Consider the following 26428-nt stretch of genomic DNA (forward strand, 5'->3'; position numbering starts at 1 on the left):
AGAAGAATTACTTTGAGTTTTACAGAGGATGAATAAAGCGTTAGTAAATAATCAATTACGTTCACACTCTTTAGGTTATTGGTGGTGCAAAAATGAACCTAGCTTCCATGTAACACGATGATTTTAATTACTAGTTACATACTTCGAAATCTGCATTCAAATAAACAATTTGTGTGTTTATTTTGTATAAACTGAATCCACCCTTCAACATGTTTTGACAATTTCCTATTAAATCATGTTCTACACTGTGAAATATTTTAGTTTTGAGTTAAGTTTTAGTTTGAAAGATCTTCTTTTGCGCAGAACGTCAGTCAAACAAACGCCGAGAAAACTCTCTTGTCTTGTATGTACAATACTTATTTAAAAATGGCTAGATATAATTAAAGCCTTTACACCAATAAGTACCTATCTTTAATTTTTTCAAGTTAAAAGTATTTCACTCAGTTTATGGTATCAATATATTGAAATTTGCTGTATTACTCATAATGTAAAAAAAAACTCATAATGACTAAAGCTTAAAATACCGCGGAAGAAAAATGACACAAAACTGTACACCATTCTGTAGTTTTCAGCCAATTCAAACGGAAAGGGTTATTCAATGTGCAAAACCAAAGGAATATTTCAATCACGTCCCTTGCCTGAAGGGGGCTGACTGTATTGGCCACTTAGGGTATAAACTTACCCTTAACGAGTACAGCCAGCAATAAGTACCACTTGAGACGGTTATACGGTCTTTATAAGGCTAAAGTTCCGAAGGGGCTGTTAAATCTCAACTTACGAGGTCCTCATCCATCTTACCCTTCCCCCCCCCCAACTCACCCCCTTCCATTACACCCCCGACGTCATAAGGGCAGCTGTGTGACGTAAACCTCTGCATGACGGGATTGCAGCTGACGCAGGCTAATATTCAAGTTAACTTTCTTAAGGACACTCTCTAACATTCCAGGGAATACTATACAAACTTTTACTTTTGTGCTGGTAACACTGAAACTGTGTCAGATGGTGAATTTGGATGTATACATTGCAGTTAAAAGTTGCAAAGTTGAAATTACATTTCAATTGTCATTTCAGGTATTACATACGTAAATTACGTACACATAAAGTAACTAAAAACTGACATTTGCATGAGAAGCTAGAAAAGGATACGAGTCGGACTTGAGGCCGGCCTTCGGATATACCGGAGCGTGTAGTACCTGCTGTGTGTTGTACGTGTTGTATTCAAATATTACCATAAAAACAGCTGATATGTATTTTGATTAGATTACATTGAATCCGATATTGTCATTGTTTTGTAATGTAATCTTAGTTTGATTCTCCTGTTATATTTTCGGTTTATTTTATTTAAAGGGAATAATATTAAAGATGTTTATCCCTAAGATAGAGAACGTAAAAAATTGACGATTTCAGAAATATTATAGATGCATATATTTTATGGTTATAGGAATGGGCTATGGTATAGCATATTCAGCATATCAATGATCCCCATGAAATCAATGTTAAAAGTCCTATGGTATTTCACATAGGCCTATTATGTATACTAACTTTTTTCTCTTTCATTTTAAATTAATTTCTATGAAAAATGGGTTATAGAACTAATATAGAACTCAAATAAAACTGATTAAATAGCAAAATATCACTAAGAGGATGGCTATAATAAGTTATAAGAGGATCGTAGAGTATTTCAATTTTAAAATTATAACAGAGCATACTTCTAAGAGGGGAAGCAAGTTCATACAAATTAATTAATGAATAAAAAATATGTAAAATACTCATCAAAAGATAAAAGTTACAAATGAAGAGACTTAACTACTTTATCTGTTGAGTTTTGGATTCATAAAGTCGCTTGCTTAATAGATATCTAATTAAAGTACTTCATCTACTTTCTTCGTCTCTTTGAAGTTTACTGAGATTTTGTCCCAGTTTAGGAGATTTCATTTAGTTCAACCTAGTGTTTTCATTGATTTTTCAGACTTCATAGCTTACTTTTTGCTATCGTATCAAGACTACATAGAAAAATCGCTCTTAGGCTTCTCAACAACATACAACAATCCATCTTGTTTCAACCATTTCAGGTTCCTGTGCACCGAAACGATTAAATAATACTGTTTCGTCAACCTTTTAACAAAGTATCTCATTTACTGGTTTTGAATTTCTGTTATTTTCTTAGCATAATCGTGTATTATAGTCATCTAGTAAAACATGCTACGGCTATTTTACATAGATTTTGTTCCTTTCAGAAAATTGTTAATTCGAAGTAAATAAAGGTTGATGCCAGTGTGTCGTCACATAACGTACCTACTGAATTAAATTATAAAATAACTGCTATAACTTACTATTGTAATATTGGTATTCATAATTATATGTGACTTTGTTTTCTTTATCTTTACGTTTACGAAAAATTCTGTTTAGAAACAGACAGATATAGGTGTGTATTTACTTACAGTATTTGGTTTATGGTTTAGGTAAACAGTCGATTTCCTATCACAGAACTATTCCTTTAAACAGAGTAGTTATTTTGAACCTCTCCTCGAATGAGTTGAGTTCATTGGGTGTCACTCGGTTCACAGTTTAACAATTGACACAGCTGGTGATATGTCAGCTGATCAAACAGCTGTTGACGGCGGTCATCTGTTACATTCATCAGCTGACGCGTCTCTAGTGTTTGTTTACTGCTGCTGGACCGAGCTTTATTGTAGAAAACCACGGCACGAGGAAGGCTCAACATAAACAAAGCTGAAATGTTTACGTACACGTACAGTAATTGACAGCACCGTATACAAGTGTAAACATCCTGAGGTAAAATGCAGTAGTAAATCGAAATTAAATGTTTTTCTTCTTTACAGTACAGTACTTAAGTTTTGGTTCTATAAAAATTTTGTAAAATGAACAACTGCTTCAAATTAAGGTAGGCCTACTTTTAGAGTCCATGAAGCAATTTGGTTGATTTTTCTTCTTTTTGTGATATGCTTTGAATTTTTTTTTTTTTTTTTTGCACTTCCCTGCACCGAAACCTGCGCAACCAGAAAGCATAGAATACAAAAAAATTAGGGTTATCCAAATAAACCTATGATAAGTAAAAATCAATTATATTAAAACTATTATTGCTTAAACTGTTCATTGCAATTGATAAAACCCAACAAAAATAATAATTGAGGTGGGAAATGTCCGCGATAATCCTTTATAAAAAAAAACATTACCAAAAAATAACTTCAAACATAAGCATAACCTTCCCTATTTTTAGCGAATTTCCCTATAGGGAAGTAGCTATTACCGTAGGTGGCATGGTAAGACCTAAGTGCGGGACCGATTTACTTTTTCATTTTGATGTCCCCAGAGGCCAAAAACACCATTCGTTCAAATTGTTATATATGTATATATATATATATATATATAGATATATATATATAGATTTATATATATATATATGTGTCCGTGAACACGATAACTTGAGTAATTTTTATCCGATTTTGATGAAATTTGTTTTGAAGGTGTAAGGCAGGATAAACTTGAATGAGTTCGCGAACCAGCATGATCGGACCATGGGAACGGGGTTTTACGGGGGGTTTTATGGGGTAAAAATGGGGTTTTCTAATTTTTGACCCTACAAACGAAAAATTTCCCAATTTCTCTTCAGACCTTCTTAAAGAGCTTAAAAAAACAAATAATTTAGTATATCAAAGTGTTTTTGTACTATTATTAGTTACGGAGAAAATTCAAATAATTGTTATTTTAAAATTCCCATGTTATTCTTATGGGGAATATTGTAAAATGTTGTAGTCTGCTTGTTTATGGATATATTTTGATCAAACTTGGTAAATTTATTTATTTTATACTAAGTTATTAATATTTCTCTAAAAAACACACTTTTTTACCCTCCCTGTAGCAGCAAGCCTATGTACTCATTAAAATTAATGTTTATTAAATACATTTAATTGAAAATCAATTCAGGCAACTGGAAATTCGCTTAGTCGGCAGGTTTGCTGCGGCGGGGGTATTTTCAAGTTTTAGACAAATTCGTTAGAGATATCGAGATAGGTACAGCCTTGCTAAACTTCTGAGCACAGCCTAACATTGTTCTGAATTTAGGTTGGATAAGTCAAGTCTTCGTCCTATTGTCTAATAAGAAAAAAAAAACGCGCACATTTTAAATATCCTATTATGAGTAAGAGAAAACAATGGTCGTTTACGCAACTAGTCTTTACTACACGAGTAGAAAATTTAAGGCACGAGCTCTGGCGAGTGTCTTAAAAACTTCTACGAGTGTCGTAAAGACTATTACCGCGAGTTGAGTACACTACTTTACCTACGACCATTTTTTAATTACCAACAATCTGGTTTGTAATTACTAACAATCAATACTCATAACTTCTTAAAGAGGTGATGTTTTCGTTTATTGTCATTGCCACTGAAAGTGATGCAACGACTTATTGTATAATCAGCTGATTTCATGTAATTGCGTGTTTGTAAAAATGCGTTAAATAATCCGTTATTTTTTCAGGGAATAGGTTCTGCTAGCGCCATTCTTACCATAAATACTGTATCAGGTACAATTAGGGAAATATTGCATATTTGTTTTTGACAACTAAATAATAATATGAAACAGTTAATTTACAGTTAGATCTCATCATCGAATATGTGGTCCACAACGAGTTGGGTGAAAAAGTGGTTAAGAGGTTTTCAAAATAAAACAGAAGCACATTTTCATTTATCAATTTAAACTTATTTTGTTTCGTCAATTTAATAAATTTGCTGGTATGTAATTTCATACCTTTGTTTCGATTTTGGTGACAAAAGATCAGCACAAACAGTTTGTGCTCTCATTTCTATCTCGTTCAATCAGTTTAATCTACCTTCCTTTAACTTCCACCAACTTAGGTTAAGAAATACGCGAGTATCAACAGGAACAAGTCGCATCAACAATTAAATTTGTCAACTGATCAGCTGATCAGTTGATTAGTTGACATTCAAAGCATTGCAGTTTTACTTATTTTCTATCAATCCTTGAACCTCATTGGTCTGTTACCTGTTTTGTTATGAGAAAAACTATGCTGTTATGAAATGAAACTATGCTGTTATGAAAGTAAACAGCTGTTAAGTGAAACTTTTCAATTCTAAGAACTGAACTGAAATGGTTACTTTAAAAAAACGGTCGTACTGTAGGTAAAAATATTTTTGATATCATTGTGACTTTTATAGTTCCGACCTAAACTTTATCAAACTGGTTCGGTTTATAGTCTATGTACCTATTGTACAGTACCATCATATTATAGTAGGTTGCTGAGCAAATGTAGTAGGGCCTAACTGTAGCCAGCCAAGTAGCAAAGTTGGATACAAGTTGTTGATTAGGTCTGAGTTTTTGTTTGGTTGGACACAAAATAGACACAACAGTAGATTGCCTGAAACTTCAACTTTACTCGAACAGTAAGCAGCATTCCGAGCTTTTGTAACTGTCCACTAGACCAAATCAAATATTTAACAAAAGCTCTTTTCATCAGCTTTGTCATTACAAATATTCAAAACTTGACTTGAAAGAGTTTTACTAAAATTTTACAATTGTTCTTAAAAGTCTCAAGATTTATATCTAAATGATGTAAGAGGTTCATAATAGGTTTAGTTCTTTCAAATTTTTAAAGTTTGGTTTTAGCTGACAAAATAGAAGTGAGTTGAAAACCTGGTAGCAAATAAAATAATATTATACAGCTCACCTTTTAATCCTATACGTTATTATAAGGAGGTGAAGTTTGCAGGGTGATAGCATTGACTATAAATCCTTAAGGATTTATAGTCAATGGTGATAGGTTATTACAGAAATGCTCGATAAATTACTAGACGTTACCCAAATGCATGCATTCGCCTGATCTTAATGCAATCTGATTCAGTTGTACAGTATAAGCTATTAAACATACTAGTTCCTAGTTATCTACAGGCATTTTGTTTTAAATATTTGTCTAAGACACAATTCAAGCCGCAAAATGTATGTTATTACAGCTGATCGGAAACTATTATGGCTAGACACATTTCAACAATGTATGTCTTTATTGTTAAACATTTATCTATTGTCAAAATACTGTGAAATGTATGATTGGTTAAGTAAACACTTTACTAGTAGTCAACCATGCTGAAGCAAAAATAAAGGCCAATGCTTTGTTATCCAAAAGAACACTCTAGAAACGTCCATTGCAACACACACTCAGAATTTGTTCTTATAATCAGACCAAGGCTGCAAAGATGTTGCTATGTATGCTTGTGAACCTGAGATGTCAGTTTTGTTTACAAGATCGCCGAATCCCACATCATGTAAACACAAGCCAGGGTGGGATTACAATATGACACCGGCAACACAACACATGCTTCTGCATACTATACTCACACTCATGACTAGTGTTTGTGCGTAGAGATATGAGTCATAAATCTTCGTTTCACAAGTCTATACTTTTACTAAATTACATAAAAATATAATATAGGTAAATCAAATAACAAAAAAGGAGGGACCATTTTTGTCGGACGGTTGTCAAGGCAATAAACTACTGTAGTTCGTCCCTTTGCCGAGAATGGGATAATCCTAACTTTTTAACAAGGCCACTTTAAACTTTATCATCCCTTAGAGCGGCTCAGACATCACGATTAATCTTCCCAAGATTTGGTCGCTACGTGCACAGTTCTTAGGGGTCAAAGGAATAAATTAATCGTACCATTCTTTGAATAAATTCTGTTTAGTCAAACACTTACGTGTTTGAACAGACACAACCTAATTTATTCAGAGATTTGTTCTCCCAATATAATTAACTCAATAAAATCTGTATACTACTATTTTGTCTTTTATCCCAAAATGGGTTTGGTCATGAAAATATGAGGGCCATTAGTTGGATTAACACTACAATAATAATGTAGTGGGTAAGATGAACTGAAGTAGCACTACTGATTACCCTACAAATGTTTATATGCAACAAACAACAGCGCTGGCAATACACTTTTGCACATGTTAACAGTAAATTAGCAGTGTCGCGTAGCTCATTAGCTAAATTACACAAACAGCTCTCAAACAACCAAAGTAGGATTGCATGATTTCCCGTAGTAGCATCGGAAAGCATTTTCTCATACAAAGAGGTACTTATAATTAGGCTGCATGTACTTTTGCACTGATAATTACGCCTTATTTGTCCGCGTGAGAAATTCAAATGTGTTTTTTTATGTCAAAAAGGGTAATTTTGAGTTTGGAAATTAAAAAGTAAAACACTGTGACAGCACAGTTAATTAATTGTTTTATAAGTATACAATGTGTACAATATATTATATCTCTAAAATAGTCGGTTTTCCTGATAGCACAACAACGACAATTATGGCACAGGCTTCGCACCCATGTATTTACCAGAGGTTTAATATGAACATTGTTCTGTGGAACCTATAAAATTAATTGTTTGTAATTTATTTTTTTTATTCAATATGTTAAGTATATTTTTTATGTTCGATGGTAAGTAAGATGTTTTTTGTTTCACTGGAAGTGCATGTTCATGTTTTCATTGTTCATTTTTTTGTTGGAAATTAAGTTTATTTTGGATTGATTGATTGATAGGTGAAAATAATTTTAAATTACACAAATATTTTATGAAATTTATCTTGTTTGGCTTAAGTAGTTTTAAACAAACAAACATTCGTAGGGAATCAATTTAATAGCGAACACTGTAAAACAATGAAACACGGACGCACTTTCCTAACCACTAACCACTTCTTCGTCGCTGAGCATTGAACACGACACGTTTCTGTGACTTTGCCTTGTCGTCTGTATCCAATTTTTAGTTTTTATCACATGAACGGCGGTGGTTGTACCTGCCGTGACATGTGGTTGTTCGGTGGTCTGTCGTCCGTGGAGCAGAAATCCGGGGTTCGAACCCCCGGTCCGGTGGCTCGGAACCCCCTCCCACTCCATCCCTGTACATACCCCCCTGACAATGCTTATGGCTCATTTGAGAGTAAACTAATGTAAATATAAATAGAATTCAATCATTACTTTAGTCAAATAAATGTATTAGAAACATTAAATCACATTCTTAAGACAAATTCATGCTGCTTTTGCTTATAGAAAATAGAATATTCGTTTCAGACTGTGTTGTAGATTATAATTACTTTAATAAAAATATTTTTTTTAAAAGCAATGTGACCTTTCCTACCGTTACAACAGGTTGTGTGTTAGAAGATCTCTAGGTTAACTTGCGTTTAAATAATTGAGACAATAGACAACACTATTTCACGATGAACGCTTTACTCTGCATGTATTTTGTGTATAGTATTCAAACCAAAGTTTAAGTTGAGCCATATTCGTTTAAACTTATTTCATTATTTTAGTTCTCTTTTATCTACATAATATTACAAATGTTTGTAGTAAATGTTCACGTCAAACGTTTACACTAATTTCAAATGTTAAAATTCGAAGCTATACTTTAATGATTGAGATCATGATACACGCTCAGCCAATGGCGATCAAATCAAAATAGTGTTAGATCGAATTTAGATATCAAAGCCTATCTGTTTATGCGACTGAATTGTGTGGAATTGTGTGTTTATACTCGAAAACCGTTTATTTAGAAACACCTGGCGGATCAGAGGTTGCTATGTAGCCATTCTACTGATTTATTTCATCTGCTAAATTTATTCGTTTGAAATATATAATTTAGCTCATAAAAAATTTCATTATTGCAACACAAACAATGCAGGACCTTTTAAAATATCTGATGAATGAAGACCAGAAAAGTTTTGGATACTGTACTCTTTCACTTAAAATATGGAATGTTAAATAATTCATTCAAGTTAGGAAGTATTTTTTTCACAATAACAAATTTGGAGGCACTTTATTGGTTTAAAAACGGGGAGTCACTTTAATAAAGAGATTAGAACCCACCCTAAAGGAGGCCAATTTAATTGTAACCTATTCATATATTTTATACAATAGCTTACAGTTTTCAAATTCTGAAACTCACTTAATTTTTTGATTATTTTTTTATATAAAGGGAACAACTATTTGATAACTTTATGTAGGCTAAACAAAAAAAACAATTAATTAATTTTAATCAATAATTTTTTATATTTTTGTTCTTTACATTTTTTTAAATAATATAATAACCTTCTAACAATTAACATACTGTACATCACGATCACATCATTGGGTTGAGTAGATTGATTCGGCAAAAACCTGAAACACCCCAACAACAACATAATTCAAAAATCTGTACCCCCAGGTATTCAGAAAGAAATATATGGTATACAAATATTTTAACAGGCAGTTAAAATTTCGTTTATTTCATTCCACAGTTTATCACCGGTTCGATCACGAATTCCCTCCAAATCGGGTGACTGATGGTGTAGCGACATCCGGTCCAGCTGTGACTTGGCGGGAAACACGGTCCGTAATCAGCTGATCTGTCACATGCAGTTCGATATATCAATCAGGGGACAAGTGACAACTGATCAACCGCAGGAATATAGTAATTCAAATTCAATTAATCAACGTGTTATGTCCGTTACTGAAGTAGACGGACCTGCTGCTAAATTGTTATTTATAAAACAAATAGTTAGTTGAGGCACTCACGGTGTTTGTTGCAGTATTTCCTACCTTGCTTTTTACCATCGTGTATATGACATAAATAACACGGCACTATAGGTTTTTCATCCAGTAGTCAAACTATCGATCGGCGTATTCGGCAGAAATTCACGCAAACTGAAAAATCGAATGGAATGTCTATCGTCTAGTCAAAGAACCAGCCATTGATTTATTTAGACAGGAATACACATAATCTGAATTGAAACACATACTTTTTTTTGGCGTTGTTCTCAAAATTGAATCAAGTAAATGTTTCGAATTTTTATTTGCTTCAACTTATAAAAACTACTATTTACTTTTATAACTGAAAAATTATATTTCCAAAGAAAATGTGGGTGACACAGATACACGAATGCCATTAGCTAAATGGCACTCAAGTAATGGTCGAGGGCGGAGACTGTGACAGCTGCAGTCTCTATGCATTATTGCAACACCAACGGCCAGGCGATGGATTGCATCACTAAATATAGAGATGTCTAAATAAGGCGGGAACACCCCAACAATGAAATGTTCCCAGCTGAGTAGCAATGGCAGGTCTACCAACATCCGGCCGTCAAATTCCCCACCTCTGCTAATCGGATTTACGTTTTTAGTTGGTCGCTTCGGATAAGAAAGTTTAGTTACAAAGTCGACCGGATATTTCAGGGATCAGACTGACTTAATGCCGAAAAATAAATTCAGTAACAATGCTCCATTGAGATTTTACATTAACTTAACCCTAGTTTGTGTTTATTTATCAGTGTAATTTATTTTTTCTGTGCGGTGATTGACTAATCTAAAATTACTAATTTAACTTATTTAGCCGCAACGATGGTTGCAATTACTGTAAAACATCTATTTTGATTTTCATGTTTTTAATATACATCAAAATCTCTCGTGTATAGACAATGAATTTATCATAGCTAATGGATATCTAATATGCTAATATGGGATTTTTAATTTCAAGCCATCCTATTTCGCTTGGCATATTTGCTTATGCTGTGATGACGAGTCAGTTCTTGCCACTCACCTAACTTAAATCGACTGGATATTTGGACCTATACAGGAAAGGTATAGGAAAGGTTCCGAACCACTTGGTCACTGCTTCATAAACCTAAATGTAACTTATGAATGGCAGGATTTGAACTGACGCTCTCAAGACAGAAGTTCTGTGCTGTAGCCACTCGATCAGTCGCCTGCTACTGTTATCTGACATTACTGTGTTTTGTATTCGTCATCAGACACTCTCCACAGTCCACTGGTAATGAGACACTGTCACTGTCAATGATGACTTATCACTAAGTGACAAGTGAGAAGTGATGCGGGCCAACTGCTAGTGATAGTGTCAGCTGAATGTGGGTTATTCACCTCTTGCTGATGTAGCAATACCAATACATCAGCAACAATATTGCTCAAGGCTCTTGATAAAACACTATATTCGTATGCCGTCGTTTCAGGATTTCGATTGGGTGTTTAGGCGATTTTATGTCCTCGGGCCAAAATATGTATCACAATATTTTGAGAAGTTTCGTACGACATGCCACTAGGAATTATTCTTGTTAATTGATTGTTTATTTTGTTTATATATGAAATTCTGACCATATTATACTTATTCAAAACTTAATTAATTGTTTTTAGTAGATGATATTGAAGATTTTTCCTCAAATATTTATCAACAAGTGTGGGTAGTTCTTATTATAAATGGCTAAAATGATGATATTATTTAAATTTTCTGTATTATCATTGACTATTGGATAAAAGTAAATAGTATCTATTTAGTAATCCAAAAATTTATCTCTAACCAACGGTAGACTATAGATAAGAACCAACCCAAGTTGGCCGTTCTCATAAAACAAAAAAATAAAAAAGCTAGTAGCATAGATAAAACCGAATAAAACCCACCCCTCCCCTCATGACACAATACAGCCATTTATTGAACGATACCGCGTACTATACTAACTGCAATTCAAAGGCTATTCCGTATCAGAATCTATAGCCAATTGGACGAAGTATAATTCGATTGTTGTCTTCCACCATGTATACTGACGTAATAGTCAGCTGACGGAAACTTCTGTAAAATACTGTATCTGGGAGTGTCTAGTCTTGTCTTTGATGGATCTTCTGTATATAGCAGCCAAAACTTCATCCGGAAGTGCGGAAGTGTCAAAACCTTTAACACAACTCACACAATCATGCACTTTCTTATCACAGCTGAAACACCTATCGGAACAGGAAACTGGCGTTGTACGACTACGACATCCGGCGCGACGCTAGACCTGACAAGGCTTGATTAAGGTGAAAAATGGGAAAGTTAGAATCACTTTCGGCTTTATGAAGTAGTTTCATAGTTTTATTAGTGGATTCATAATTGATTGACTCCTACTTTTCATAGTTGGTCGGTTATGATTTTTTTTTTATAAGAAAGACAACTGTATCTATATTTGTAATGGTTTGACACATTTAAGTAATTCTCCATACATTTATTGACTTTATTGTATACTTTAATACATTTGATTAAAATGACGACCATACAAAGGTAGGTATTTTAAGCCATAACTTTAAGTAGGCCTAGTCACAACTCTGTACACTTAACACTACGAAATTGCAATAATTTAGTTCACTTAGTATGATAACTATGACTATAGAGATATATTTCTGAAAATATAATTCGGATGGAATTATTTTAATACAGGAGGAAATCAGAACGTAAACATTCACCATCGTCATACTATGGAATAAACACAATTGTGTTTATTTATTCTACGGCCATACTATAATTGCAATTTCAAACTTTCACAGTAAATTTTCAGAAAAACATACAGAACAATATTAGTTTTAGTCTTAAATACAAATAGGTAAAATTGTGTAATTATAAAATTCACATATTCCTCATTATAGGTTCTAAAGAGGAAGGTTATGTACAAACAAAATAATTATTGTTAATAATTTGAATTTGACAAAGCCGAAAAACAAATGGTATTGATCTTTTAAGAATTATCTTCCCTACAATGGTCACCACCACTCTTGACTAAAGATTCATATGCATCGCATGCTGTATGTACGAGAAATCCTCACATGACCGTGGCAGCTTGGAAGCCATACGACCTAATCACTTAATGCTGTTACCAGTTAACCTAGGTTATATTGGGACATTCGTCATTTCCTCATCTTCCTTTTCGAACTTAAAAATATAACGTACACGTTTAGTTTAGATTTAATTAAATACATTACGTTATTTATGTGTTAATTACCGGAGTGCCACAATTGCAGTTTTTTTTACTGTAATATACATGTTTCTTAGCATGAATATAAACATACTGAATATTAACATGAATATATCGTACTATTGAGGTATTGTATTCACATAAAACTATATTGACCTAATAACTTTTGACACAGTCCGCTATGCAGTATGAACACGTCATATCCGATGACGTGGCTTCTTTATTTACATGCAATCATATAATATTACATACTATGCAAGCTGTCATATAGCCTACTGTTGTATAATAAAGAATGACTGAAAATGACGTCATTGTCCAAACAAATAAAACATATGAGCAGTGACAACAATGATTCGAATTAACCAATTATTTGCTTAATTTCTCAAAACTAAAGATTAACTAAATTTGGTAGCACTATCTCAAATGCGCAGGGGTTTTTTTAAAAGTAACTTGAAAAAAAAAATAGTCAATAGAAATAATAGCTTAATTCAAACAATTATCGGCTTAGTGCACGAACTATTTCTCGTTTCCAACAGGAGAAACCATCATTTTTGTAATTTTGTTTGCAATATCTTGTGTAACTATAACTTTTTTTAAGAAACCAGGAACCCTTCTTTTACGTAACTAATGTGATTTTCGATTTTATAAAATGATACATTTCTGTTGGTAAGAAGCAGTGTTTCCACTTAACAGCTGATTCTGTATATTGTAGCGTCAGCTGATTTAATCCTGTATTGATTGAGGACTCATCTACAATGTAAATTGTTTGTGTATAGCTCTAGTCCAAATTTGCAATAGGGATTTATCAATTAATTAATGCTGTTGTTGGATTCTGTCTTTGATTAGTTCTTTTACTAATAGAGGCAATGTATTTTGATTATTATTAGCCTATTAAGTGTAAGATAAAACTACTTTTGAAACTTATCAAATAAATGCACTGATATTAATTATAATATTTTACGTGTTTAACAAGTTGTGTTATAAAAATTGTGTCCGAGTATTATAAAATATGTTGTTGACAAATCAACTTTTCCATGATAATATGGTTGTCTTTTTCACAATATTATCACAATATTCACCCCTAAATATATAATCTGATTCCGCCAATATGGCTATCACAGCTACACAGATAGACCTCAACGTATATTTGTTTGCTTGCGAATACATTTATTAATTCCTCGCCACAATAAAAAAATACCCCCGCCGCAGCAAACCTGCCGACTAAGCGAATTTCCATTTGTCTTAATTGATTTTCAATTAAATATATTTTATTTAATAACATTAGGTTTAACGAGTACCTAGGTTTGCTGCTACAAGGAAACTAATAAAGTGTGTTTTTTTTTTGTAAAATATTGATAGCTTAGTACAAAATAAATAAATTTGATCAAAATACAAAATATTTCCATAAACAAGCAAACTACAACATTTGACAATATTCTCTATAAGAATAACATGGGAATTTTAAATTTACAATTTTTTTAATTTTCTCCGTTACTATTAACCGAACAAAAATACTTTTATATACTAAATTAATTGTTTTTTTAAGCTCTTTAAAAAGGTCTAAAGAGAAATTGGGAAATTTTGTGTTTTGAGGGTCAAAAGTGAGAAAAACCAATTTTTACCCCATAAAACCCCCCGTAAAGCCCCGTTCCCATGGTCCGATCATGCTGGTTCGCGAACTCATTCAAGTTTATCCCGCTTTACACCTTTAAACCAAATTTCATCAAAATCGGACAAAAATTACTCAAGTTATCGCGTTCACGGACGTATATATATATATGTATATATATATATATATATAAGTCTATATATATATATATACATATATAAAAATTTGAACGAATGGTGTTTTTGGCCTCTGGGGACATCAAAATGAAAAAGTAAATTGGTCTCGGGTCTATGTCTTACCGTGCCACCTACGGTAATAGCTACTTCCCTATTATAGGGAAATTCGCTAAAAAACATGTTGGAAATGTCAAAGATGTAAACTAATAAGCCAAGAGGCATCTGAACTTTTACAACACAACTTGGTCATGCAAACATTCGTTTATTTAGTTACAAATGCATTAATTAATTCCTCACAACTGTTATAACATGTCAGAAATGTCAAAGTAAAGTTGTAGATTAATAAACCCGGAGGTATCTGAGCTTTTGCAACATAACTTCATCATACATACATTTATTTAGTTAGTTGCGAATTTTTATCATTATTCCGCAGAAAATATAAATTGTCAAACAATAATTAATCAAGACTACCATCCATGTTAGTATGCATTCAACAATGGTTCTAAAGACTTTATAGCTATAATGGCTTTGGCACAAGATTTTCTCATAACGATTAGGATTGTAGTTTAGCCTAATTTATTTTTTCGTGATTTGCGTACACTCTGGTTTTAGAGGCGCTTTTTTCATTTCATTTCTGATTTCTCAGCAATATAATTGTGTATCATAGGAGAAACGTAATCTATGTAAATAAGAGAAGTTTTATTAAGTTACCCATGTGTAATTTGCTACAACTTTCGTGTTGTTCTTGAACATAAAGTACCCAACTCGAAATATTAATACGAATTATCCATAGACATTTGTGCTTAAACATTTTGAAATGGATGTTAAAATAACACTATTTGAAGTAAATCTGTTAATTCTAGATTTTTTACAGAAACCCAGCAGAAGGAGATAGTACAAATCATGAGACGCACCGCCGGGAGTGCAGTCCAGTCCAATAATCATACCCAGGTGGGGAACATAAACTACGGAACGGAAGGTGATGGTTTTTCATTTCCCTCGTTCCTCACGTCCAAGAACAAGGTCAAGTCTTACTAGTACTGTTCCACCGGATACCGTGGTTCATTTCCGGTTCAACATGTTGTTGTTTCTCGTCATAGTTGTGAATTATATTGGAAACTAGTCGTTAACTCAGACTTAATGTTAGAACTCATAACTGCCCACTGAGCTAAAACACGAACAACATTTTTGGTACCAAGGAATTAAGCTCATTATTGCCTATTTTTTGTAAATCGTGTATATATTGAGAATTATAAAGGTTTTAAAATATTCTCCGGTCTATTGAATTATGATTAAATTAAACAATATTCAAAGATAACAATTTTACTCACGATGCGAAACATTTAATTTTGTGCTCAGTATATGTGATTGGAAATATGTATTTTTTTAGATTTAGTTAAGATTTGAACATATTATTTTTAGTACCATTTAACTAATCCTTCACTTACCTATGCCATGATGTTTACACAGGTTAATCGTACGCCTACACCAGTAACGATTACGAATTACTCAGCTTTGCATAAAAACTCCATGGAGCCACTTTTTCCAACTATCTATGACTCTATAGTCTCTAGTAGACATTTCAAATAGACACACCGCACGTATTTACACTTCAAATATTATTTCTTGAGCGTGTCTATGTCGGTGTAATATGTGTTAGAGACTGTTTACACGTTCGTATAGCCATTCAAGATTCAATAAAATACATTATAGACTGACACTGTCGTTGAGTAAACAATTGTAATTGACTGAATCAATCACGCTTCGACGAGACGAGCAATAAATTAGTCCTCAGCTGACGGTGATTGGTGATTGGTAGCTTATGTATGCTTCTCTCACTCTCTAGCTTATAGCTTTGACTATACAGGGTGTTCAAAAAAGGTGGGGACATATATACGTAGTGATTCCTTGAATCATAATCAAGAATACATGTTTTTCAAAAATCGCTTCGTTATCCAGATATCCGCAATTTTGTATTTTTTACATAAACATTTTTATCTTTGAATGGTTTAAACCGATCTTTTGTTTGAAACTTGGTATGTAAGTAAAGGTAGAAGAGTTTATGTCATCTTGATTTGACATAAAATTTCAATGGCCGCCATTTTATTTTTTTTTAACTTAATATACAAAAAATTGTAAACAACTATTTAACTACTATTTAAATTTAAAAACTAAAATGGCCGCCATTTTGTAATTTTACGTCGAATCAAGATGGATTTTTTTATAAATTGGGTCTCTTCCACCTTAACAAACATACCAAGTTTCATAAAGATCGGTTGAAAAAAATTCAAAGATAAAAATGTGTATGTAAAAAAATACAAAATGACGGATATCTGGTTAACGAAGCGATTTTGGAAAAATCTTATCCTTGATTTGCTCTTTATTTTGACCCAAGGAATCACTACGTAAAATATGTCCACGCCTTTATTGAACACCCTGTATATCTAAACATGATTGTACCTGACTTAATATCTACACGATGATATACAGGTATTCCAATATATATTATCTGATATTCCAAAACATTATTATTTCCATCCATTAAACTTAATATTGTGATCACAGAAATTGTCGAGGGAAAAGTGTATGTATTACAATATGTATACTCAATGGCATTACTGTATAACCGTCCGGTCAGATATGGTCAATCGATTTGCCAATATTCCCTCTGTACAATAAACAAGCAGTTATCATTGTTACACACACTAAACTACACACCGCATGATTGTCAGCGAATATCAGATTGATGAATCTGGTCGGATCTTTTGTCTTGAATTGCAGATTTAATTATAATCTGTTTCAGTTATTGTTTGGCACAACAAATTAGCGTATATCAATTACATTGAATAGATTACTAAGGTAAGTAGCACGATAAAAAATACATTAGGACTTATTTGAAATTTGGATGAAAGCGATTAAAATGTCAGTTTAATAATTAAATAAATTGGAAAATTATTAATATCCTGCAGTATTTTCACAAAATAAAAAAATAAATTATGAATACTCACAATTATTAATTCCGACTGTGTAGTTGACCTTCAATGATTCAGATGAGCCTAAAAATATTAGTTAATATTAGTTATAAAACAACTTATAAAACGTGACAAAATAAAACCATAGATTAAACACACGCCTTTGTCATAGGTTTGCCATCCTTTATCAGATGGACATATTTTAAAGGCTGGTTAAGGTTATTTGCTTCAATGTAGCTTTATATATTACATAACCAGCTTTAGATCTTTAGATCTATTCGAAGAAACATTAGTCGACATCAGTACTCTCAAATGCTTTTCACGAAACACATAAAACCAGGCTCCATAATTGATGAGAAGTCCGTGCTTTAAACGTTCCAAGTTAACAGTCAGAAAGGTTAAAGCCACATTCAAAGTCATTAACTTAAATGAATTCTCACACTGCTCTTCTCAAATACTGCTGGAGGGAGTTTACTATTATAACTAGTTGACCACGTTCAGAAAGTAGTTACCTACAGCTGTGTACAAGTTGTTTGCCACAGTAACAGGCGAATTTGAATATAACAGTGTTAGAATAAGTAAGTGTAACATATAGATAAGTAGTAAGTATAACAATTAACAGCTCAATAATACACACAGTTGAGTAATGAATATACTCAAACAACAATCAAGATAACCCTTTAATTTATCCCTGTTTGGAGGATATGAACTCATGATCTAGGTGAAAAATCAACATCAACTAACGCAATTTCTTGACCAAACCCACTATACCTTTATACGAAATTTGAATGTTTAATTACTTTTTGCCTGTTTCTAAAGTTGGATGATGGCTTTATTGCTAGCGATGGGTTTAGCTCCCTCAGACCCGCGACAGTTTGGTCACCAGTAGAGACTGGAGAGTGGAGACCTGGACCTGGGACCAACCGCTGCGGCGTTTTTGGTCGTAAACTACAGAACACAGGTGGAGGTGACACGGGCCCGAGGGTCACGCAGGAAACGCTTTGTGACGATCACGGAGGCTGTGGTATCGATCTCCGCATTTCGGTGGTCTTTGACTACGAGCACGCGGTAGACCGGATGTCCGGTGCCTCCTCGGCATTCAATAGGCGCTGATTTCCGCCAGAACAATACCCACAACCAGCCTACACTACGCTGGGGCTCCGCCCTACCTTGCAACGGCCGTCTGTTGGAGATGGAGAGTACGTGATGGTTCTGAGGAGAGGATATAGACGAGTGCGAGATGCCTTGTGTAGCTTTTTTATTGACAAAGATTGATTGTTCACTTAATTGGGATAATTTATTAAAAGTTCAAAGAGCAGTAGGGACAATTTATTAAAAGATCGAACATTACGGTAAGCCCGGCTTCGAACCATCAAAAACCTTATTATTGTTACAATTATCGAACCAGCAAAAAGTGGGTTACTTCAGTGATTCCTATTTTTTGGAACTCTTCACTATGGCAGTGTCGGGAAATATAGATGGAAAGCACTAATATTGAATATACAACTCAGACAATCAAATCAAAATAATAGTCATAGGCCTATTGTGTAATTGAAGTTTGAGCCTTGAGAAAAAAATCTGAGTACTTCTCTTGTGTACTCAACTCATTAATTTAAGATGTCATAGAAATGATTGATAGGGTATATAACATGGTTTTTGTCGTTGAAGCAAAATTCGTTGTCACAAGGGCACCATTTTACCATTTAAAATATGCAAGTACTGTGTGTGTACTTCAACAGCGGTGTGATATTCCAGTAGTCGTGCTGTTGGTGTGAGGAGTTTCGCATATAAATGCGACAAACGTGTTTATCGCTGGATAATTAATCAAGTAACGTTACATCACGAACGTGAAAACTCGGCGTGTGCAGCTGAGATTGTGGCTTTACCAAACTCATTTCCGAAGCCGAATATTCCACACACGTGCGGAATTTATTCCTCGGATGCTAAATCCAACGATATACAACGTAATTGGACTACAATGAAATGTAAAGCATGAGTTACTACAGTAAAACCACTGCCTGCCAACTGTACGCTTTAACTTAATTTTACAATTCATTAATTTTAGATTTAAATATCATCTTTGATACCGCATCGGATTTTGGAGAGGGGTTAAGGTTAAGGAAAACTTAAATTAGTTTATTTTTTATGATTTTTGTATTTACATGATACGAGTACACAATAAATACTCGAACCAAGTAGAGTGCTTAAAAATCCTACACTTACCCAGATAAAAATACTTAAATAATATCTGGCATTATTTGAAGTGGCAGACATTTGGAGAGGATTTTTCTGCACTGTCTTTAAGAAAAATAAAACCCAAATGAAAAAAGAAGATATTACAGCAAACCTACATCCATGTCGCAGCACGTGTCGCATGTCGCTTGTGTGGTGGTATGACGATGACAATATGTCGTGTCTTGCTGGATTGTCTGACAAGTAGAAGGCCATTACATTGGTGACTCATATTGCAACGCCATTGCGATTGCATGTTCAAGATGATTTACTTCTGATCCACTTTATGCATTATTTTAGTCATCGGATGTGGTGGGTGTTACAGTAACCGTGAGTGCCTACAGTATAGGTAAATTTAGCTGAGAAATCACTTTAGAGAACGTAATACCGCAAGGTATACTAAGATAGCTTTCGTAGTACAGACTTCATTTTGGGGAAAGCTGTTTTGGATTCATAACATTTTTATATTGTATAAATCTTGTTTTCGATATTGTCATTGGGCCAACTTGTAACTAAAAACAGGTATAAATTCCATCGTGTTTATTTGGATTACAAATCCCAATCTTGTATTTGCACAGCGTATATATTACATTGCATTAAATCAAAATTTAAATTGCTATTACAAAATGCATTAAATCAAAATTGTTTACGTGTTTCACCAAAGGAAGACATAAGTCGACGTGAGTTTGCTCCTGTTTTGACAAACACAAATCTTCGCCCCGAACCTGGCCACCGATCACTCGCTCCGCCAACACCTGAGTCTACCGGTCCACTCCCCAACAGACAAATCAAGATGACAGGAAGTCTAACCTTCCAGGACAAATTAGCGTGCGGTCACCATTGTCACCGTGACGTCACCACGGACAGCTGCGGACGGTTATGGTCTACTAGGTCGACATCCGGTGCGCGCTGCACCTCCTCACCTCCTGCCATTCATCAGTGTCCGCCGCCTCTCGCCTCCGCCCTTCGTCACACCTGATCCTCATCCTACGACACTTTGGCCGTTAAGCTCATTGTTGGTGATTGCAAGTTTATTTGAGGGTTTATTTAATACATACAGTATGTTATTGCGAATAGTAGACGACCTGAAGACAGGAGAAGATTCCAGGTTACGAAAAGTAGTAAACATTTTTCTAGGTCTATTAATCTCTAGAATAACAATACTGACGGTTATATGTTGGTTTATTAATAAAACACATCTCACGAATGTACAATAAGCGGCCATTGCTTGATGGCCTTGACTTTTCAATTTCAACTTGACTTTTTTTGAATTTCCAAGGACCGAAACAAATTTGACTGGAATGTCAATCAAAGGATTTTTTTTATCTTAAACGTTATTTTTTCAATAGACATTACCGGTTCTTTCTTTTGGTAACAAATTGAAAAATACAATTTCGATTTGGGTTTTGCCCATTCAATGTGTTACCAAAAGAAAGAACCGGTAATGTCTATTGAAAAAATAAGGTTTAAGATAAAAAGTCCTTTGATTGACATTCCAGTCAAATTTGTTTCGGTCCTTGAAAATTTGTACAATAATCATGCATTATAGATCACTTGAGAGGGCCTGAGGCAATTTTCAGATTAAGGATAATGTGTGTTTGGTTTTATTAGTCTTAGAGATGAATGATCATGTTTGTTTGGTTTTATTAGTCTTCGTTGCCAAGTAAAGGGTATACGTTGAAAGTTAATTTGTGAACTGCCTAACAAACAAGTCCTCGAATAGCTTATAAAAGTTTAACGTAATTAGAAAAACTAAATGCCAAAGAATTTCCAAATTTTAAAATAACCGAAATATAAATATTTGTGTTTACAAGCACGTCTGTCTGATTTGTTTATTTAACAGATTGCTCCATAATGAATTACTTTTAATTACTTTACAAATCCTGGAACATGAAACGTTAACATTGCAATTACAGAACCAGCAAAGCGCTAAAAACAAACGATAAACCTACGTGATGGCATAGACAAAATGGTGACGCTTGAGGTGTTTATTGTATAAAGAACCTCATCACGACCTGGTACGGTAATTAGGCAGTGGTGTTTGAGTTGAGAGGACATGTTGTTTACACACACACACACACACACACACGCACACGTAGCGCCATGGCGCGCAAATGAATAGCAAATACCGCATGTAATAACCTCCCTTCCATCTCTTTGTGTAGCGTCTACTCAATCTCGCTTTCTTTATTGTCTGGAAAATATTTCGTCGGGAAAATATTACATTGTGTATTCTACACAGTGTACAAAACACTGTGCAAATTGGTTTGGTATATGTTAGGTGTGGTGATGTGAACATTATCACCTGATAATATTTATTATTTGATTTGTTTGTAAATATTGTATTTGTTCTTAACTAAAACATGGTTGTAATTTTGAATGAATAAAAGCCATACTTTTGGTTTTAAGTCTTTCTTACAACAATTTTATTCATTCATTGATAAACTCAGTTAGTGCTACATTACAATGGAGAAATTCCTTAGACCAGACAAATTGCAAATTGACCCGGAATCTCCAACTGCCTCAGAGGAATGGACGCACTGGTTACAAACATTCGAGGACTTTCTAACCATGACAGAATTCGTTGAAGACAAGGACAAACTGAAACTACTAACTAATCGATTATCTTTTACTACTTATAAATTTATCAAGGAATCTGAAACTTACCAAGACGCTTTGAGAGTTCTTAACTCAATTTACATAAAACAAAAGAATGAAATATTCTCAAGATATTTAGTAATGACTAGTAAACAGCAACAAGGTGAGACTATTGACAAATATGTCTCGGAACTGAAACTTTTGAGCCAAGATTGGGTTTTTGAAGCTGTTAATGCGATTCAATACAGGGATCACTACATTCGTGATGCTTTTATCAATGGCTTAGCCTCGTCATACATACGACAGAGACTATTTGAAAATAAAACTTTAGACCTAGCTGAAGCAGTGGAACAGTCTAGAGCTCTTGAAATGGCTCAAGCTCAAGTCGAGATCTATCCAAAATCTATGTACGGAATGCAAACTTGTGCAACGAATGAATTGGCAAAGCAAGCTTGTCAGTACGAATTCCCACTACAACAAAAGGAAGAAGCGACTGTTTCCGCTATTAAAAATGTTGATGGCAAGTGTTATTTTTGTGGACATGATAGACACTCTAGAGATCGCTGTCCAGCCAGAGAAGCAACTTGTGGGAAATGTAACAAGACAGGGCATTATGCGAGAGTCTGTAAAAGTAATCCAACTCAACATTTTAAAGTAAAACAGAAGACGTCTAGTACATCAGCTGCACTAATAGCAACTACACATAATACATCTGTATTGAAGGACTCTACAGTTGAAGCTAAAGTGAATGGCCTGAAAGCAAATTGCTTAATAGACACCGGGAGTACATCAAGCTTTGTAAACTTGAAGTTTGTTCAGTTAAACAAAATTAAAATGTATAATGAAAGTGGACAAGTATCACTAGCTGCTTCTAATATGAAATCAAACGTCCACGGGTTTGTTAAAATCAACCTAAATCTGTTGAATCACAATTACAACAATTTTAAGTTGACTGTTCTTGAAGATCTTTGTACTGACGTGCTTATCGGACATGATATCATGAAACTCCACTCAAATATACAGGTTTGGTTTGGAGGTAAGAAACCTCCTCTGTTGGTGTGCTCCTGTGCCAAAGTTGAACCACCCAAACTATTCTGCAATTTAACTCCAGATTGTAAGCCAATAGCCACAAAATCACGACGTTACTCAGATGAAGATATGCAATTTATAAAACAAGAAATGGAAAGACTACAGACTGAGGAGATCATTGAACCTAGTTCGTCACCTTGGCGTGCACAAGTGTTGGTTGTTACAAACGACAAAGGGAAGAAGCGACTGTGTGTGGACTATTCGCAAACGATAAACAAATTTACTCTGTTAGACGCCTATCCCTTACCAAATATAGATGATCTAGTATCCACTGTAGCGACGAACAAGGTTTTTAGTGCCATTGATCTAAAGCAAGCATACTATCAAATACCAATTTCTGACGAAGAGAAGAAGTACACTGCTTTTGAGGCTGCTGGTCGTCTTTTTCAATTCAGAAGAATCCCATTTGGCGTAACCAACGGGGTGGCATGTTTTCAAAAGACCATGGACCAAATCATTAGAAAAGAAAAACTGAATGGAGTGTATGCCTATCTGGATGATTTGACCGTATGTGGAAAGGATCAAAAGGATCATGATGAGAATCTAAGAACATTTTTAGATGCTGTAACTAAGTATGGACTTGTAATCAACAACGAAAAGAGCAAGTCCAGTCTTCAATAACCTTGTTGGGACATTTAGTTTCCCATAACTCTATTCGACCTGATCCAGATCGGCTAGAATCTCTACTGTCACTTCCTGTGCCCAAAGACCAAGTTTCACTAAAGCGAGTCCTAGGATTTTTCGCTCACTATTCAAAATGGATACATCGGTTTTCTGATAAAATAAGAAACCTGACACAAGTCAATTCTTTTCCTTTGTCACAGGAAGCGGTTGCAGATTTTGAAGCCCTCAAACTTGACATTGCAAACTCAGTAATTACTCCTAGGAATGGGCAAGAGCCACTGGTAGTGGAGACTGACGCATCTGACATAGCCGTGGCAGCAACTTTGAGTCAAGATAATCGGCCAATTGCTTTTTTCTCACGGACTCTAAACAAATCTGAGAAGCTGTATTCAGCTGTTGAAAAAGAAGCCGTTGCCATTGTCGAAGCCCTTCGAAAATGGAAATCATTTCTTATCGGAAGAGACTTCAGATTATACACGGATCAGCAAGCTTTATCATTTATCTTTGACAAGAGGCATACAAGCAAAATCAAGAACGATAAAGTTATGAGATGGCGACTAGAGCTAACACCTTATCAATATGAAATAGTGTACCGACCTGGTAGGGAGAATGTAAAAGCAGATACGCTCTCTCGGGCATGTGCGGTTCGCTGGGACAATGCTAAGTTGTTTGAATTACACAAATCTCTCTGCCATCCGGGAGTCACTCGAATGTTTCATTGGATTAAAACTAAAAATCTAAACTACACTCTGGATGATGTAAAAAGGATGACGTCAGCTTGTCAAACATGTGCAGAAGTGAAGCCAAGATTTCACCAATTCCAAGGCAAATTGATAAAGGCAACCACTCCCTTCGAACGTCTAAATATTGACTTTAAGGGCCCTCTTCCATCAACAACCAGAAACCGTTACCTTTTAACCATGGTGGACGAGAATTCTCGTTTTGTATTTGCTTACCCCTGTAAGGACATTAGTTCAGCAACAGTTATCAGATGTTTTTCAGATCTATTTTTTATGTTTGGAGCCCCGTCCTTTGTACATTCAGATAGAGGTTCATCTTTCATGTCGCGAGAGCTGACGGACTTTCTTCACAAGTACGGAGTAGCTACAAGTCATACGACACCTTATAACCCTAGAGGGAACTCTCAGATTGAACGCTTCAATGGAACAATATGGCGAACCATCCTACTAGCTTTGAAAAACCACAACCTGCCAGTTGCTGCATGGGAAGAAGTATTACAGGAGGCACTTCACTCAGTCAGATCTCTTTTATGCACTGCGACAAACTGCACACCGCACGAAAGATTCTTTATACATAGCAGAAGATCTACCAATGGAGACTCCTTACCATCTTGGCTATCCGCTCCTGGTCCTGTCCTGCTTAGAAAGTTTGTAAGATCTAATAAATATGATGACCTTGTGGAGCCAGTTCAACTTTTGGAATCAAATCCACAGTACGCTCTCGTCAGAAGAAGAGATGGGTCAGAATCACAAGTATCCCTGAGACATCTTGCACCCGCTGGCCTACCTCCTGGTGATCTACCTCATGAAGACAACACTACTGAGAGAGAGATTGTTGAAAATATAAATTCAGACATTGACCACAATGAAGTTCAAAATGAAACTCAACAAATGGTATCTCAGACCCCAACTTCAGAGACGGCTGTGGGGGAACTACGTCCAAAGAGGAATGTCAAGCCTCCGTCATATCTAAAGGATTACATTTGCTATACCTACCTTGAAAACTAGTGGGGGAGAATGTGAACATTATCACCTGATAATATTTATTATTTGATTTGTTTGTAAATATTGTATTTGTTCTTAACTAAAACATGGTTGTAATTTTGAATGAATAAAAGCCATACTTTTGGTTTTAAGTCTTTCTTACAACAAGTAAGACTTTTTATCAATTTGTCTTTTGTCTTTAATTTTTAATTTTATCTTTCTTTTGTCTGTAACATCTTTGTTACAGTACGACCATTTTTTCTTTCTGCCTTGTCAAATAGTATTTTTTGTCAAACCATGAAGCTTAAAAAAATACTATAATCAATACCATGCTCAATGTTTAGTAATGATTCTTCGACATTTTTGGATCATTCCATAATTGATTATTGAATTTAGTAACCGTTGTATATATTTCATCACAGGAATGAGAGGTTTCTTCCAACAAAATGCGGCATAGGAAGTCAAACCATTGTATACACGACATGGTTGTATGTCATTCACTCGTGGTGTGGCAATGGTAGTAATCAGAACAAAACTGATCATACAGCTACGGAATAAACAAGTACTTCATTCAATTACGTGACGTTTTCATTCTCAGTCTTATTG

At 34.5% G+C, this 26428-nt stretch overlaps 2 protein-coding genes across 3 annotated transcripts in view; one reads left to right on the forward strand and one right to left on the reverse strand.

Annotated features, from left to right (window-relative positions):
- Window positions 1–26428, reverse strand: part of LOC128990218 (uncharacterized) — an 81488-nt gene that overhangs the window by 36057 nt on the left and 19003 nt on the right. For both annotated transcript variants that reach the window (XM_054412514.1, XM_054412513.1), the window contains exon 2: window positions 17592–17639. The gene's annotated coding sequence lies outside the window, so the exon portion shown is untranslated. The remainder of the gene's footprint in view (window positions 1–17591; window positions 17640–26428) is intronic.
- On the forward strand, window positions 22527–25846 carry LOC128989280 (uncharacterized). Its single transcript, XM_054411158.1, has 2 exons — window positions 22527–24075; window positions 24114–25846. The coding sequence occupies exons 1-2, from the start codon at window positions 22527–22529 to the stop codon at window positions 25844–25846; spliced, it is 3282 nt and encodes a 1093-aa protein (XP_054267133.1).

This window comes from Macrosteles quadrilineatus, unplaced genomic scaffold (assembly GCF_028750875.1).
Source record: "Macrosteles quadrilineatus isolate MER2022 unplaced genomic scaffold, UCM_ALF_1.0 Scaffold_3__2_contigs__length_128488019, whole genome shotgun sequence".
Classification (NCBI taxonomy): Eukaryota; Metazoa; Arthropoda; class Insecta; order Hemiptera; family Cicadellidae; genus Macrosteles; species Macrosteles quadrilineatus.